Source organism: Tauraco erythrolophus, chromosome 20 (genome assembly GCF_009769465.1).
Source record: "Tauraco erythrolophus isolate bTauEry1 chromosome 20, bTauEry1.pri, whole genome shotgun sequence".
Taxonomy (NCBI): Eukaryota; Metazoa; Chordata; class Aves; order Musophagiformes; family Musophagidae; genus Tauraco; species Tauraco erythrolophus.
The window spans coordinates 1,543,130-1,559,337 of NC_141484.1; the positions used below are offsets into that span (position 1 = coordinate 1,543,130).

Below are 16,208 nucleotides of genomic sequence, written 5' to 3' on the forward strand. Positions count from 1 at the left end.
GAGAGCGATTTCAGTGAAGACAGATACACAGGCAAACTTCTTATTTTTTATTGCCTCACTTGGTCATGCCAGAAAGCCACCCCAGCTTGAAGAGAGAAGGTGCAGCTGTGTCTTCCTCTTCAGTTACAAGCTGCCTGAACAAAGAGCCAGGGCGTGATGCCTCGTCGTCTGCTCTTGTGAGTGCCGGAGCTGGAACCTGTCAGTTTTTAAAAACAGAAGCGTCAGTAACTATTACAGCGTACCTTTGACTTACTCTGTACCCTCATCTCTAGCAGCTGCAACAAGACGTAGACTACAGCAGAACAGCTCTTCCTAGGCAACTTGAGCTTGAACCACAACCTCAGCAGTGTCACTCTGGGGTTAGTGCCAGGCAGACAGAGGCAGCTGAGTGGCACAAGCACAGCGTCTGGCTGCTGTTAGCAACAGGTAACTTCCCAGATGTCGTTCAATGCTCAAAAAAAAAAAAAAAAAAATCATTCTGAACTGCAGGAGAGAGGCTGTTGTGCTCAGAGCAAGGGGATAATGGCACAGCAGAAGTACAGCTGCTGCCCTTGCAGAGAGTAACTACGTTCCTGAGTAACTATGGACTTTAACCTCTCCTCAACTGTTTGCATAAAAGAAGGAGCAAGCACCTGTCAGGGATTCTGAGGAGCGTGGCTAGTGCAGATCATACCTGTGCCACCACAGCAGGCGAGGGGAGTGGCAGGAGCGAGCCAAACATCACTGCACACTTCTACACTCTACTACAGCTGAGGTGTAAGAGGTAAAGAATACCTTTATGGGGAAGCTTTGGGCTTCTGAACAACCCTCATCCTATGTCTGGTCCTTAGTGCTTCTGAGTAATAGAGAAAAAGAGGTGCAGAGAAACTGCACTCCACTCTGATAAAACCAGACCTTCACTCTTCTGTCCCAGTTGAAAAGACATCACCACAAATGGATTATTGGGTTAATAATAGCTCAAGGAAACAGACTACTCATGACTGCTCCCTGTAGTGGTGAGGTATTCCTTAGCTCTCAAGCCTCAGCACAGAGAACTCCATCTAAGCAGATGTTTTAAACGGGGAAAAGCAGCAACATAGTGGTTGTCTACTGATAAAACTCGGAAACAGGACAGCACGGAGCCCTTGCAAGAGGAGCAAGCCACTCTGGTCACCCAGGCTTCAGTACCCAGCCAGGCTTCGGCAGGAGTTAAAGGTCAGCATCGCACTGGAAAGGAGTTCAAACAATTAGCCAGCATCCTTCAGTGTTTCTTGCAGCCATCTTAAATTAATTGTCTTTTATTGACCTCCAAACGCCTCATCTGCACGAGTCTTCCCTGCGTTTCCACAGTGGTTATTGCCTATGTTTTGCCACACAGCAGCGGGCCCCAAAAATGCAGGGGCCAGCAGAGTTTTTCTGAGGGTCAAGGGGAAATCCAAACCATCTCATGCTGTAATGATTCTCTTTTTACCGAAAATAAAAATCGGGTTAAATATTAACTGTTTGGCTACTTTCTTCTTTCCCCGCAAGCTCTACTGTTGGTGGGAGAACAAGTACTGGCAAAAAGTTAGTGCAGCTCAGTTTTACCAACCTGAACTCCTTCTGTGCTCCTGGCAGCAGACTTGCTCTTTCGTGAGCTCGACATACTCAGCGGCAGAAGGCCAAATCTTAAAAGGTGGAAGAAAGAAACGCAGCCGGTCACAGGGAAGCAACAATTCCAGACCCGCTTCCCAAAGAGACACAAAAATGCGCGGAAGAGCTGAGGACCTTACCTGATCTGGCTGGATGCTAACGGCAGGATGTTGTGGAGCTCCTGGGAGCTCAGTGTGCCACTCCTGCTCGTGTACTGGTTCTCCGTCCCGGTCAGCAAGCCGAAGAGAACCTGGAAGGCACGGAGGAGCCGTTTGTGTTGGGGGCAGCTGCAGAGGCACCCACATGGTACATTGCTGGCACATCTGCTGGCACGCCGCTTGGCTTTCAGGTTGAACACCAAGTGTCTCTCTTCCCCCTCTAACTCTTGCTTTTAATTGGTGCTGTTCATTATTACTGTAGCTGAGTTCTAGGCCTGTTTCAGCACTGCTTAACCCAACTGGAACCGCACAGGCTCCAGTGAATCCTCTTAGCTAAAGTTCAGCCAACTTCATGCACGATTATGTGTCATGCAGCTGGCTCAGCAAGCTCCTCTTATCTTCAGCTGGCGTTAAATACTCTTCCCGTTGCTGAGTAAGTGCCAGCAGTTATCTTTAGGCACTAAGCAGCTTATAAAGCCACCCCAGCTGCCCTGTAACAAGTGTTTGGCAGCCCTGCTTCCTCATCCATCCCTTCCTTTTCCTTGAGCTTACGGAGGTTCGCTGAACCAGCCGATTAAGGTTGCTGTTCAAGTGCGGAGTGAAAACGTCCAAGTCAAAAGGATCAATGTGTCCCTCCAGGAAGTCGGTCACCTTCTCGATCCTGCAAGGAGAGCAGAGTCCTGTCAGGGGTCACCTCCGAGGGACGGCTGCTGATGCCAACAGGGCAGTTTCACTGTTCCCTCTGAAACAGCGAGGGACTTGCTCCTAAGAAGTGACTGAGCAAAACAGGAATTACTCAGAAGAACAGCAGCTGCCCAGAGGGTTTCCAGCTATTACACAACCTACGACATCTGCTCCTGCAGAGGAGCCTCCTCCCTGTGGTGCACCTCAGAGGGAGATGCCTCAGGTCTCTCCAGGGGCATCCCCTAACAGTATCCCTGCCACCGTAGGGACACGCTGTATACGCAAGCAGAGGGGGCCACCCTGCTGCCTGCGAGCTCTCAGCCACAGAATCCCACCTCTCCTGTGTTTTGAGGATGAGCTTAGCGTCGGTGAAGACATCAGGGCTTAGAGTCTGCATTGCCTTCCTCCCGCAAGGCCCAAGGGCACCGCTCCTGCGGGCGTCCTCCTGGCAGCCGCTAAGGCTGTTGGTTTAAACCGTTTTAGGGCCCCACAAACTACTGCTGGTACCTGAACCCCAGAACTGCACCACACCTGGAGTCATGCTTGATCCTGCTGGTTTTGCTTCCTCGCTCTTCGCCGTCAAGATGATGCTCAGGTACCGCAGATCGTAGAGTAACTGCAGCGCCCTGTTCTGGGTCACGGGGAAGCCGCCGGCTTTCTGCAAACAGGACAGTCAGGAACAGGGCTCCTCGCTCACACAGAGGGCTGTCAAAGAACTGCCTCCGGGGAAATATTTAAACACACCAGCACTGAGAAACAACCACCCTACTCGAACCATTCTGAGCATGCAATCTGGTGTCTGATCCCCTTTTTTTTGCCTCGTTTTTGGAGTAGGGCAGGGGAAGAACGTACGCGGCCTTCCTGCACAGGCACACGTTTTCTGTTCCAAGGGATGGAAGCGTACGCATTGCCGTGTGCCCAGTGACCCTCCTGCCCCGCTGATCCTACTCACGGACCTTCTCCTGTTTCTCTTCCATGAGTTTTTCATAGGCAGCAAGCACCTCTGCCATGCAGCTCCTCAGCAGCTCCTGCAAGGTGACTTTCGGAAGAGTGTGGCCACCGACCCGGTTCACCTCTTGGCAGAGGCTGAAGAGGAGGCATTGGACGTACCAGGACGGCTGTTTAGGAAAACAGTGTTATTTTCACGTGGTCTGTAAGCCACGTTAGCTTTATCAGCAGCACAACATCGCTTCGGTTCTTGTGATGTGAGCTTCGAGCTTCCTACTTCCTCAGCGACCACAAAGCCCTGCCACCGAGACCGACCTGCCCCCATAGTATGGCTCAAGTATTTCATGGGTTTTTATTTACTGGCACACCACCCTTGTGGTTACAGCAGTCCTCAGAGTCCCACGAGTACTCTTACCAGAGGTATTCACCTGAGTGTAGTCAGAATAGAATTGCTCGTTGTGCCTTTTCTGTCACCACTGACTCTGCTCTGACCACCCACTACCTGGGCTCGTTATTTGCCCTCTTGCTCTTCTCCTGGGCCTCCCAGCTGTCCTGAGCACTCATCTGGCTGTTTTGTCCTTCAGAATCAACAAAATTCACCTTATGAGGTTCACTGCAGGAGGCTGTTGCCTTGTCCAGCCTCTCCCATACAGTGCAAACACAGAACTCGCTCTTGCCCTGACCCTCCTTCCCCTCCACGCGATCACCACCTGCTTTGTCACTGCGAGAGTCGTCCCTGCACCACCACCACGCCTACGGAACGCTGCCAGCCTCGGTTCTCTCAGGCTTTGCACTGCTGTTGCAGCCCTGTCCTCCAGTGCATCCAGCTTCCAGGAAATCTCTCTCCTGGGGACCTCTGTCTATACGCCAGGCACAAGTCCTTCTTTGGCTCAGTTTTACAGGATCTGGGCCAATCTTATTCATTCAAATATACAGCAGCAACTATCTAATTTCCTTCCTCTGACCTCTGTCCTTAGGAGGTGAGTATCTCAAAGAGCAAATATGAGCACCCGAGAGCGTTTCCCTGTGTTCCTGACACCAAGCAGACTCCACAGCAAGTCAGCACCATTTGACAAAGTGGTGATTTTGGAAACCAGCACTTGTCTCCTCCCAGCAGATCATTTCTCTGTGTTTACCCAGAGGACATTTCTCATACCTGTACGGGCAGCCGGATCTTTGACGTTACGCTGTTTCCAGACTCTGTCTCCTCCTGAATTTCAATCTCATCCCAGTTGGTGGCTGTGGCCAAGACAGAGCCAGCTGTGTCGAGCAGCAACGTGCGGGTAAAGCACTGGACCAGACCCTGGAGCACAGAACACGGGAGCACCCGGTCACAGCCAGCCAGCCCTAACGGAGCACCAAAAGACCAGCCGCCTGCTCCCACCAGCAGAGACCAACCTCCCGCATCCCCCTGCATCCCCCCCAGGTGAATTTATGGAGACCATCCCACTGGATGCCACCTCCCAAGCTACTGCCACCTCCTCTCCCTGCAGGCTGACTGAGCAGCATGGCAGCAGCACAGCGACCTCTCCGCAGCCAGCTAAGGAGCAGCAGCGCTGACCGCAGGGAGCCGAGCAAGCAAAACCCACGCAGGAAGCAGCTGTGATGAGAGCAGCAGCTCCTTACTTTGGTGACAGCTGAGCTCCAGATCTGGTAAGCGAACAGGCTCTGCTGCAGGAGCTCTGCCTTCACCTCCTGCCACTTGGCCTGCACGGGTGTCACTTCCTGGGCCTTCCCCTTCCCCAGCTTCTTGGCCGAGCGGGTTTCCTTCAGCGCCGTCTCCGTGCTGCCCGACTGGCCCAGGATACACTGCTTCAGGTGAGGGCAGAGCTCGGTCAGGGACTGGCAGAGCCTCGCCATGAAGAGGACGGCATTGAGCCTGGCATCACTGGGAGCGTCCACCTGCCCCAGCAGGCTCTGGGCACTCTGGAGCTCTTCCCGCACACAGCCCAGCACGTGGTGGATGCAGGCGACGCAGCGGTCGCGGAGCAGCCCCTCCACCGTGCCGGCGTCGGCGTAGCGGTCGAAGGCAGAGCGCGGCTGCGCTGTGGGAGCCGCCTCCTTGGCGGCCGAGGAGTCTGCGGGAAGGTAGGACAGGAGATCATCCAACTTGGCCTTCAGCTTCGAGTCCAGAGCCGAGCAGAAGCTCTGCACGCACGGCGTGAGCGCCTGCGCCTTCATGGACAGGCCGCTCTTGGTGAACGGGCCGCGGTTGGCCACGCTGACCCAAGCGGCGTCGGAAGGCAGGTCGCTGGAGCTCTCCGACCACAGGAACAGGGCCACGTTGTGTTCAAACTGGATGTGCTTGCTCAGCGCAGAGGTGCTGGGTTTGACTTCTAGTTCCTGCAGAGCTAAGGTGAGAAGCTGTTTGGAGCTGCTTGAGATGGAGTCAAACCCTTCTTTGGTCAGCGTCTGGAAAATAAATGAGGAAGGAGAAAAGAACCTTTTACACGTGCCTCCTGCCACCCAGCACCTAAAATACACACTTAGTGGTGCTAACAGGCACCACAGTCTGAGAGGGTGAGACGGGGCACGGAGCAAGGCTGCCCATGAGGTACCACGGCAGCGCACTCACCTCCAGCCTGTCCAGGAACAGCTGCTGCAGGAGGTCTTCCCAGAAGGAAACAGGCTTGTCCAAAAGGCGCCGGCACACTGCCTCCCAGTTCTGGCTAACGGACTCGCTCGTGAGCAGCTCCCACACCGCGTCGCGAATCCCCGCGAGGCCCTTCATGCTCTTCACGTAGACGAGCAGGTTGCTGACCCCGGCCCTGATGTCCTCGCTGCACCTGAGGGCAACGTTTCATTTCGGTCTGACTTGCTCAGGCACAGCCCCGGGGAAGGCCGGGAAGAACATCGGCTACATCGAGGTGGGAGAATTCTTAACCTGTCGGTAAGAGACTCTGCCTGCAGAATCACCTGCGGGGCTGAGGGTACCTCTGCCTCTCGGAGAGGCAGCTGCACCCTGGATCCCACACCAGGGCCCCACGGGAAAGCCATGTGCCCACCGGCAGCAACCCTGGGCTGTGGTGGGTGTCGAAGCCAGGAGCGTGGCACCCCAGGAATGCCAGCAGGCAGGGAGGGGAGCTGGGGGATCTAGGAAGGGTTGCTGGGAAAACATCCCATGGCCAGCGAGCACATCCTGGGGGGCTGCAGCTGACAGCAGGGACCAGCTGGCTCCAAAGGGTAAGGACACAGGACTGACAAGGGGCAGGCAGGGCTGCCAGGCTGTTTCCATCCGCAGGACAAGGCATGGTGGGAAGGGGTGGAGCTGGCAACGACACAAAGCAGGGTCTGGCTGCCCCACACAGTCCAGGGAAGAGCAGCGAGGAGGAAGGAGGTGCTGGACCAGGAGCCAAATAAGGGTTTTTCTTCTTATTTAATCTGGGCTTGTTTGCTGGTGGCTACGGCAGCATAAAGCAGCTCTGAACAAATATCTTTGTGCAGACCAGGCGGTCCGTTACATCGGAGCGTTACAGCCTGGCTGTTAGGACGGTGCTGGGGAGAGGGCATGCTGGGCAAGCAGCCAGCAGAAGGTCCAGCCGGGCTGGAGTGAGTGAGGAATTAGGTGAGTCTGGGTTTGCTCTGTGTGGCTGCCTTGGCACAGAGACTGTGCAGTGTCTGGGAGCACGCTGCAGAGGGGGAGGCTGTCACACTCACATGGCGATCCACTTCTGCAGCGTGTCTCTGAGGTAGTCCTGGCTGATGGGGTGTGCCAGGGTCCGCAGGGCTGGCTGGAACTCCACCACGGACTCCGGGAGGTACCTGAACCAGCTGCTCAGCTTCACCTCGTCCTCCAGAACTCCACCTTTCCCTAGAAGCACATAGGGTTGGGGGGGAACCAGCCTGGCACAGGAGCAGCCTCCTGCCTGCGCACCTGGGCCTAATGCAATGCCTGGGCACTCACCTGTTGGGTGCTGCCCTGTGGAGCTCTCCAGGGTCGAGAAGAGCAAGCCGCAGGGCAGGGCTGGATCTGGCAGCATCCCTTCAGGCACGGTGTAGAAGAGAGCATGAGCCTGGTACAGGGTGGTGGTTAGCAGCTCCATCAGCGAACAGACCTGAGCTTTTATCCCTGCACCTGCAGAGAAATGCCTTTCAGCCAGGGCAGCCCCTTCAACAGAGGCGCGAGCAGCCCTGCGTTTCAAGCTTCTAAGGAAACCTTCTGGGGAAAGGCTGGAGGACAAAGGACTCAGCCCCAGGCACCACCTGCTTCCCCATTACAGACGAGCTTGGCTCAAGACCTTCAGCACTGTTAATTTTCGTGTTGTTTTGCTGCTGTGGCAAAACGCTGCCAGCAGTGGTGCAGTGTGGCTGCATCCCCACCATCGTGAGCTTTATGGGACTCACTTATCTGCTCTTTTGTGGGGCAGGAGGGAGATGAGGTGAAGGGGGCTACCCTGACTTTAAAAAAAGAGGCAGCCCCTCGTACTGACCGTGGTGTGGCTGGTTGAGAAGCTGCTGAACGGCCAGCTTCCTGGCCAGAAGGAAGTCAGCAAGGGCCTGGCGCGGAGAGCTGTCCTCCAGGAGCATGATGGCACACAGGGCTTCCGCCACCGCCTGGTCTGCCACGGTCTGGCTCTTCAGCAGGGACTTGCTCTCCTGCAGGATGGTGGATCTGGCACGGGAATGAGGCGGACAGTCACTATTCCCGCTGCTGGACTGATACATTCAGGTGTGGTTATGTGACAACCCACCAAGTGAGGATGTTATTTTCCCCGGGCAGAAACGGGGCTCTCTGGGTGTTACGGGTGAGGTCCTTGTCCTGCGGCTGGCATGGGGCATGGCAGCTGGCAGCCAGAGCCCCAGGGTCTGGGGTCACAGAATGATCAAATGGTTTGGGTCGGAAGGGACCTCAAAGATCATCCAGTTCCACCCCCCTGCCATGGGCAGGGACACCCTCCACTACACCAGGTTGTCCAAAGCCCCATCCAACCTGGCCTTGGACACTTCCAGGGATGGGGCAGCCACAGCTTCCCTGGGAAAGTCTCCCACCGCCCGCCCCGTACAGCATCTCTTCCCGGTGCCCGCCGAGGAGCCCACGGGCCCACCTGAGGTGGCTGTCGGCGGCCACCTGCCGCAGCAGGATGGGGAAGCGGAGCAGGACGGGGCCGCCGCGGGCGCGGGGCGCGTCGAGCCGCAGCTGGCGGCGGAGGTGACGGCCGAGCAGGTGCAGCCGGGCGGCGGGCAGGTACCGGCCGGCCTCCACGGCGCCCCACACCCGCTCGGGGACGTCCAGCAGCAGCTTCAGCTGCGCCGCCGCCCGGTAGAAGCCCTCCCGCGGCGGCGGCCGGGCCTGCAGGAGGGAGAAGACGGGAAAAGAGGGGGTCAGCGCGGCCCCGCGGCCGCCCCCCCGCCCCGCCGCAGCCCCTCGCCCCTCTCACCGGCGCCGCGGGGCCGGGCCGCGCCGCGCCGCCCCGCTGCAGGCCCCGCACGGCGCCCAGGAGGCGCTCGGCGCTGAGGCGCATCTCGGCGATGGTGTCGGCCGCCTCGATGAGGTCGCGGTACCGCTCGCCCACCATCTGCCGCAGCTCCTCCCGCTTCTGCTCGATGCCGGCCCGCAGCCGCCGCTCCACCGCCCGCAGCTCGGCCGCCGTGTGCGCCTCGAACAGGGCCTCGGCCTCGGCCTCCGCGCCCCGCGCCGCCATGGCCCGCACCGGGGCCGGCGCCGACGTGGGCGCCGTCGCCATCTTTGCGACGGGAAGGGGAGGGCGCTTCCGGCTTGGCCGCCATCTTTGTGCGGGGCAGAGCCGCGCCCAGGCGTCGTTGCCATGGCGACGCGGCCCGGGGCAAGCGGGAGGCGGAGAAAACACCGATTTATTTTTTATTTATTTAGATTTTTTTTTTTTTTTTTGGTCCGTTTCCCGGGGAAATGGGGCCGGCCACCGCTTCCTGCGGGTGCCGCTCTCGCTCCGCACACCCCGCTCTCGCTCCGCTTCCCCTAACGGAGCGGGCGGCGGCCGTGCCTCAGCCCCGGGGAGCGGGGCCGGGGCCCCTGGGGGGCTCTCGCTGAGTCCCCGCGACCCCCGGTCTGCCCTGGAGGGGAACGTCCGCCGCGCCCCCACGCCCGCGACCCGCCGCCGCCGCCCGGCAGCGCTGGAGGGAGACAGCGGGATGGCGGAGGGCGGCGCGGGGCTGCGGGTGGGCCCGGCCGAGCCCCGCGGAGCCCCCGCTCGTCCTGGCGGTGCTTTTCGGTTTAAGAGGGCTCCGATCAAACACGGCGAGGGGTTTAGGCAGGGTCCGCTCAAACAGCTGCCTGGGAGCGCCCTCCGATAGCCCTGCTCTGCCCACCGAGGTTTCCCCCCCAAAAAAAAATGCCGCTGACCCCATCTGATGTGGTTTTAATAAAAAAAAAAAATTAAAAAGTGCTCCTTTGGCTCGGGTTTGGCAAAATCACGCTGAGTGAAAGCGTGCCTGCGGGGGGCACAGCTGGAATGTGCCCACTGGAAACAGAAAGGCCCCTCTGAATCGCGATTTATTTCTCCCTCGCTCTCTTTTTTCATGTCGCTCCACCTTGCAATACCTACACCTTCCATCATCTGGCATGTTTTCAGCCTATGGAGGCAGAAGGAAATCAGCATGCCCTGGTTTTTGTTTGCAAAAATCTTCCCTGGGCAGTTACTGACTTTCTCCTGTCAGCCTTCGTGTAAAGACTTAATATTTTCTGACTGGAAACGTACTGGTGCGTCCATATAGTTATTTATAAATCCGACCAGGAGAACTCCCCGGAGCCAACGTACCTCTTTGGGACTTCATGCTGACTTAGCCAGCTCCAACGCGGTGTAGCAACAAGCGTGGTAATGGTTTTCTTACAACCACTGGTTCCCAGAGGAGAGTCCTGCCCCAGCTCCCTGCTGCTCCCCCCGAGAGGCAGCTCCAGGGGCAGGGCTGGAGCATCCAGCTCCACGGGAGATGCTGGTGGGACCAGAGCGCGTGGTCTTGGGGGGAGAGGCTGTGCTGGGGCTTTGCTGGTAGAGGCTGTATTCAAATCCCATAATATGCTGTTTGTGCTGCAAATTGGCGGGGGGGGGGATGTGGAGAAAAAAATCATAGATGTTTTGGAGTGAAGGAAGGGGTGTATTTGCATGAAAGCAGCTGAGGGCAAAGCTGGCCTGTGCAGCTGGTCAGAGCTGAACTTTCAGTTTAGAGCAGAGCCAATTTCTTTACATCAGTGTGTTTCCCTGGAAATGTACTTCTGTAAGCACACACACCCCCCTCCCACCGCCTGTTTCTCCAGCAGATTAAACCTCCAGCACTTTACATGCCCTTGATCTCATCAAAACCAGCCTGGAGGTGCCATCTTGGGAAGAGATGCTTCTCCCGTCCAACTGTTCTGACTGTTTCTGCGACCCCTTGCACTCAAAGAGCTATTTGTGGTCGTGCTTCATCCGTGACCCACCTAGTTTAGGGGTTGACGCTGGCACAGACATGCCTGTACCTCAGTGCCGCGAGTCTGTGCTGACCAGGGAGTCATCTTGTGGGGTTTTTTTGGGCGAAAGCAGCCCTCCTGCTGCACGGACCCTCCAAAGCTGAGACAACCCTGCGGGTGGAGAACCGCACGTGTTGCTCACCAAAGGGGAGATGGATGCAGAGAAGAACTGGTTTTGTGAGAGGGACTGAGTGCCAGTCATCCAGTATTGGTGCTGCTTCTCCTCCCAGGGAAGAATCCAGTGCTGGGTTACACCCCGCTGCTCCCGCCCTGCTCCGACACACACACACACAGAGTCAGAAACTGTAGGAAAACTCTTTTATTTCCCTCCCACCCCATCTGCGGCTCCCTCCCCGTGGCACAGACCGTGGCAGTCGGGCGCCTTCGCCACGGGAAGGCTTAGTTCCACACCGAGACGCTGCGAAACAACTGCTACGGAGGAAAGCAAGACCTAAAGAAGAGAAATGCTCTCCGACGTGTTCCAGTGCCAGTGTGTCGCGCAGCAGACCCACGCACTATACAGAGCACAGCTATAGATACAGAGTGTATGTACAGGAGGTGGGCAGCACGGCGCAGTGCTGCTGGGGAGGGGGACAACTCCCGGATCGCTACAGCCCCGGCTTGGCAGGGAAGGCTCTTGCTTTTAAAAGCTCACCCTCCCTTGCCCTGCGAGATGCCTGTCAATGTGGGAGCAGCCTCCTCGGTCCCTTTTGGCTTGTGCACGGTGCCACCAGCCCCATGGCACACGGGAAGCCAAGGGACCCTCACGGGGCTGGGTCTGACTCGCTCCTGTGTGCACGAGGAGGGGCTGATCCAGCAGCCGCAGCAAAACACAGGTTGCAGAGCGTCTCTGCAGTGCCAGTGTAATGAACCCCTTCGCTGGCATGTCCAGTATATACATTTATGTACAATCACCCACCCCTTCCCTCCTGGCCGTGCCGTGTGGGGTGGGATGGCTGGGGCACCCAGGCTTTGCACCCCTTGTCTCCTTCTGGTCAGGACACAGCTTGAGGCTGAGCTCCCTGAAACTCACCGGAAGTCTGGCTGTCCTGCCCAGGCTTTTTGCAGTCCAGGTCCTGGAGCGAGCAGGGAATGGGGCTGAAAAGCAGCAGGAGACAGGAGCGCAAGGCTGGGGGGGGTCGGAGACTGGCAGGGAACAGCAGAGATGTCCTTGTGCCAGGAAGCAGCAGCTCTCGTTTCAGATCCAGTAGTGGGAAGGCTGGTTTGGGGTCTGCTGTGCCCTTTGCTCATGCCTTGCTGGCGATTCCCCCTTTGAGCAGCCCTGGGCAGGGTGTGCAGCCGGTGCAGCCCTGGCAGAGGGGACGGACACTCTCCCCGAGCGGTTTGAAATCAGCTCGTTCACAGCAAGAGCTGAAATAACCCCGAGATGTGAGAGTGGAGCTCTGCTCCGAAGCAACGGCACGGATCTGGAGCCTGGGAGCTCTCAGTGCACGGGACGGAGCTGGCTGGGAACCGCTGGCTGCACAACAGCCCACGAGGCCACCTGCATCCGTGTAGGTCTGGGAGCGAAGGGACCCCTCCATGGAGTCTCCATCAAAGAGAAGGCTCCTCCCGTGGAGATGGAGAGTCAGGGAAGCCCTCCAGAGACAGGACAGTGCAGTTCATCGGGAGATTGTTATTTTAAAGAAGTCCAAGGCAGCTTTGGTGCTGGTATGAGGAGCTGTAGAGATGCAACAGGAAGGCTCCAGGTCCAAACTCAGCCTTTCCCAGCCCATCGGAGTGGGGTTTGGCTGTCGAGCACCGGGAGGGCACTGGCCATCACAGTGCCAGGAGCCAGGCTCGGTCCGAAGTGGGCACACTCAGAAGCGCACCCGGGGCGATACTCAGCCCAGCCACAGAACCAGGTTTCACGGCCCCGGCCCTCGAGGGCTGAGGAAGTGGGGACAGCAAGGATGCTTCCACGCAGGTCAATCCCACGGGGGCTCGGGAGAGCTGCGGAGCTGCCCTCAGCTTTGCTGGGGTTCCTTGTCTGCACAGGGCGGGCACTAGCGGCAAGGAGGGCAAGGGGAGTTGGTTTCTCACGGGCTTTGGGGGGGCCACACGGGTGCTGGGACTGGCAATGTCTTGCAAGAGTGACCCGCTGCAAAGACCCCTGGTGACAGCCCCACCAGCGACGGCAGCCCCAGCCGAGGCAGCACCATCGCAGCAAAGCGACCAGCCCCAGCCCTGCTCCGGGGAACGCGGGGCCGGATCCGTGCTGCCGGCGTACAGGGCAGCTCTACGGGACACGCAGGTCTCTGCTTCCCATCACCTTCCATTTGTGATAGAGCTGTTCCTGCTGCTCCGGGTGGGCGGGCGGGAGCTGTAATTAATCTGCCAGCCCGGGGCCAGCCTGCGTGTGAAGTGGCAGCGGAGCCGCTCCAGCACTTGCACGATCAGCTTATTCACTCTGCAATAACGGGAGAGATTTCTCATTACGCAGCCAGCAGCCTTGCGAGGCTTTTCAGAGCAGATCCAATATAAGGTCAAGTTCCCACTAAAATCAAGTGGCTGGGAAGGAAAACTTTGTTACTCACAAGCAGCAACGATGCTGCTGTTTATTAGTCAGCAATGAACCAGCAGAAGGTTTTATTTTGCTGGTTTTACTGCCAGCGTTGGGCTGCGGCTGCGGCTCCCTCCCTGCCCGCTCCACCATGGCATGTTTGGCTCTCCTGCCCTTTCCCCTGGGGTGAGCTCTAGCAGGGTGGCCGTGGGGTGCCCTGGGAGCCACCTCGTGCTCCTGCCCAGCAGCATCCCACCTCAGTGGCCTTTGGCATGCCGGTGGCAGCCCTCCACAGCCCTCGCTCCTACCTGCAGCCCCATTATCCCCAGCCCTAGAGACCCCCTGGGTGCAAAGGGGAGAGGGGGTATTTCAGATCACAGCCCCTTCTACGCTCGGAGCTCTCAGAAATGTCACTGCCAGGGGGGTTTGCCAGCACAAAGCCAACCTGGGCACACATGGTGCTGGGCACAGGTCCTTCCCAGGGCTAGGAAGCCGAGCTTTCCATATTTTCCACATTAAACCAGCACAGAGAGGAGATGCTCTCCAGGTGAGTGCTGGGGGCTGTGAACTTCAGCTCCCATGATGGGCAAGGGGCTCCACACCCCACCACCACCACCACCTCCCCTGCTTTCCGCACAAATAACTCCTTCACTGCCCACCAAAGATGAACTACCCAAAGCCCCGCTGACGCAGCGCTGCGGCTACGACACTGGAGCCTTCTCCTACCGAGGGGCTCCGCTGGCACCAGGCTGGTATTTCACCGGAGTGTGACACGCTGCTCTTGGTTTAATTCCTGCAGCACCAGCAGGGCAGCCTGCGCTGCTCAGAGCCCGTGTTCGGCTCCACTTAACGAAGCCGGTTCAGGGATGCGCTCGGCGAGCAGCTGCCTGCACAGCCTGGCGCGGGCAGCGAGGGCACAGGCAGGTGCCCGCTCAGCACTGAGCCCACATGGTGCCTTTGTGCATTCCTTGGAGGAGCAGTAAATGGTTAAAAGCAAATAAATGCTGACAGTGCTCTGCTGTGCCCCTCAGAAAGCCTCTGAGCCCTGCGCTGTGTTCCCAGTGCCGGTGCCACTGTGCCGGAGCTGGTGTCTGACAGAGCTGTGCTGGGGAGCAGGCATGGAGCCTGGCACTGAGCCCTTTTTGGGGGCTGGTGGGGGGTGCTGGGGTGGCACAGCAGGACGTGTGGTGCCCTGGGCAGAGACTTGCTGCAAGGGCTGGGCAGAGCCATGGGAAAATTCCTCCCAGAGCCGGTGGTCCCGGAGCATCACGTCGGGGGATGCAGTTGAGCAAGACGGCACCCCAAAGCGGGCGGCACCCCAAAGCGGATGGCACCTCCTGGGCAACGCTCATCCTCGCCTCCTGCATTGCTGGTAGCATGAGGTGAAGGCTCCGCGTCTGCTGGTGACGGGGCCGATGTGGAGATGCCAGGGTGGGATGGGAAGGGGAGGGTGAGCAAGACCAGGCTGTTTTCCCCACCTAAACCACTGTATTCCCACGGCTCGGCTCTGGAGCAAGACCCTGTGAACAGAGTCTGGCCTCTGGCACAGAAACTGCTCCGGGTGCTCTGGCAGGAAGACGGCACTTCTCTTTCTCCCCCTCCCCTGGGCTTTGCTCCGTGCTCCCACCGTGCCGGCTCCCGAGCCCCGGGATTCTGCGCTGAGCTGGAGGGGCAGGGACAGAGCCGATCGCTCCCGGGTGGTCTGGAGCAGCTACACGCAACGGGTGCCAGGCCAGACCTGCCACCCCCCTCCCCGCACTGGACTGTACCCTGTGTCACCCCCTACCCACGCTGGGTACAGGAGAGGGACAAGGGGGACACGTGCTGCCCTGCTCTTCCTCCCGGACTGGTGCTGGAAGCCCTGTCATCTGCTCTGCCCAGTCCCTTCCACTCAGACAAGGTTCGGGGCTGTGTCCCCAGCACCCCCCACCTCCCGTCCCCCATCCTCTCCATCACCCCTTCCTCCGGTGTGACTTGCCTGGACGGAGCAGGGCAGGTGTCACCGACGGGCGGTCGATGCTCGCTCCCCGTGCGCCGTGGGGCTGGCAGCCCCAGAGATCCTTGGAGCTGGGGCACAACCAGCCCGTCTCACCCAGATGCAGGCGCCATCGGCAGCGGGATGTGCCGCAGCCTGTGCCAGGGCGCTCCAAAGCCCTGGTGTTTCTCTGCTGTTTAAATGCTGACGAGGATTTCCCACCAGGGACTGGTGCCGGGCGATCGTGCCGTGGCTGCTCAGCCAGCCGGGGAGAGCAGCGGTCTTGGCCGCCGGCGCAGCCTGGGACTAACCACGAGCGGATGTGAGTGGCTACTGGGGAGGGAAAAGGGCTACTGGGGAGGGAAAAGGAGGAAATCCTCCATCCGAAGAGAAAACCTGTGGGCAGGCGACGTCATGGTGGGAGGAGGGAAGGGGCTCTCCTGCAGCTGCAGACGGAGGAGGCAGGATAGGAGCGTGGTGGGACCAGAGGGGCTGCAGGCTGCCGGGGTGGCAGAGCTGCTTCCCATGGGTGGCTGCCTCCGTCCTGGCGTGCCACGTCCGGGCAGGGCGGCCTTCGCAATCCATGCAGTCAAACAGCAGCCGGGAGGCTTCAGGGGAGGCCACGGAGTAACTTATAAGCCGGGCAAAATGCAACCCCAAATATCCTTGTCTCCTCGGGGAGGGTGACTGCAGGAGCACGCGTGGACTCTCCGGGGAGCTCCCGCGGGGTTTTGGCCATAAGACGGAGCATCTCTGCGGTGGCACACGTGTTGGCACACACCCATGGCCTCGGCCCCTCTGGAGGTCACCCTGTCACATGTGTGTGCCCGCGTGCGAGCGCTTGTTCTGGGACAGAGCACCCAAAGCCAGCCAGCCCCGCGGGCAGGACCGGGGAAGCCAGCGGAG

General features: G+C 58.9%; 1 protein-coding gene across 1 annotated transcript; it reads right to left on the reverse strand.

Annotated features, from left to right (window-relative positions):
• Positions 1–28: 28 nt before the first annotated feature.
• On the reverse strand, positions 29–9,085 carry COG1 (component of oligomeric golgi complex 1). Its single transcript, XM_086623872.1, is given in 15 exon segments — positions 29–196; positions 1,571–1,646; positions 1,752–1,861; positions 2,322–2,430; positions 2,985–3,015; positions 3,018–3,111; positions 3,410–3,571; positions 4,558–4,704; positions 5,028–5,813; positions 5,977–6,187; positions 7,059–7,212; positions 7,306–7,476; positions 7,832–8,013; positions 8,447–8,691; positions 8,780–9,085. Coding segments are annotated over 15 exon segments (2,925 nt in total). The 3' UTR covers positions 29–55.
• Positions 9,086–16,208: the final 7,123 nt, after the last annotated feature.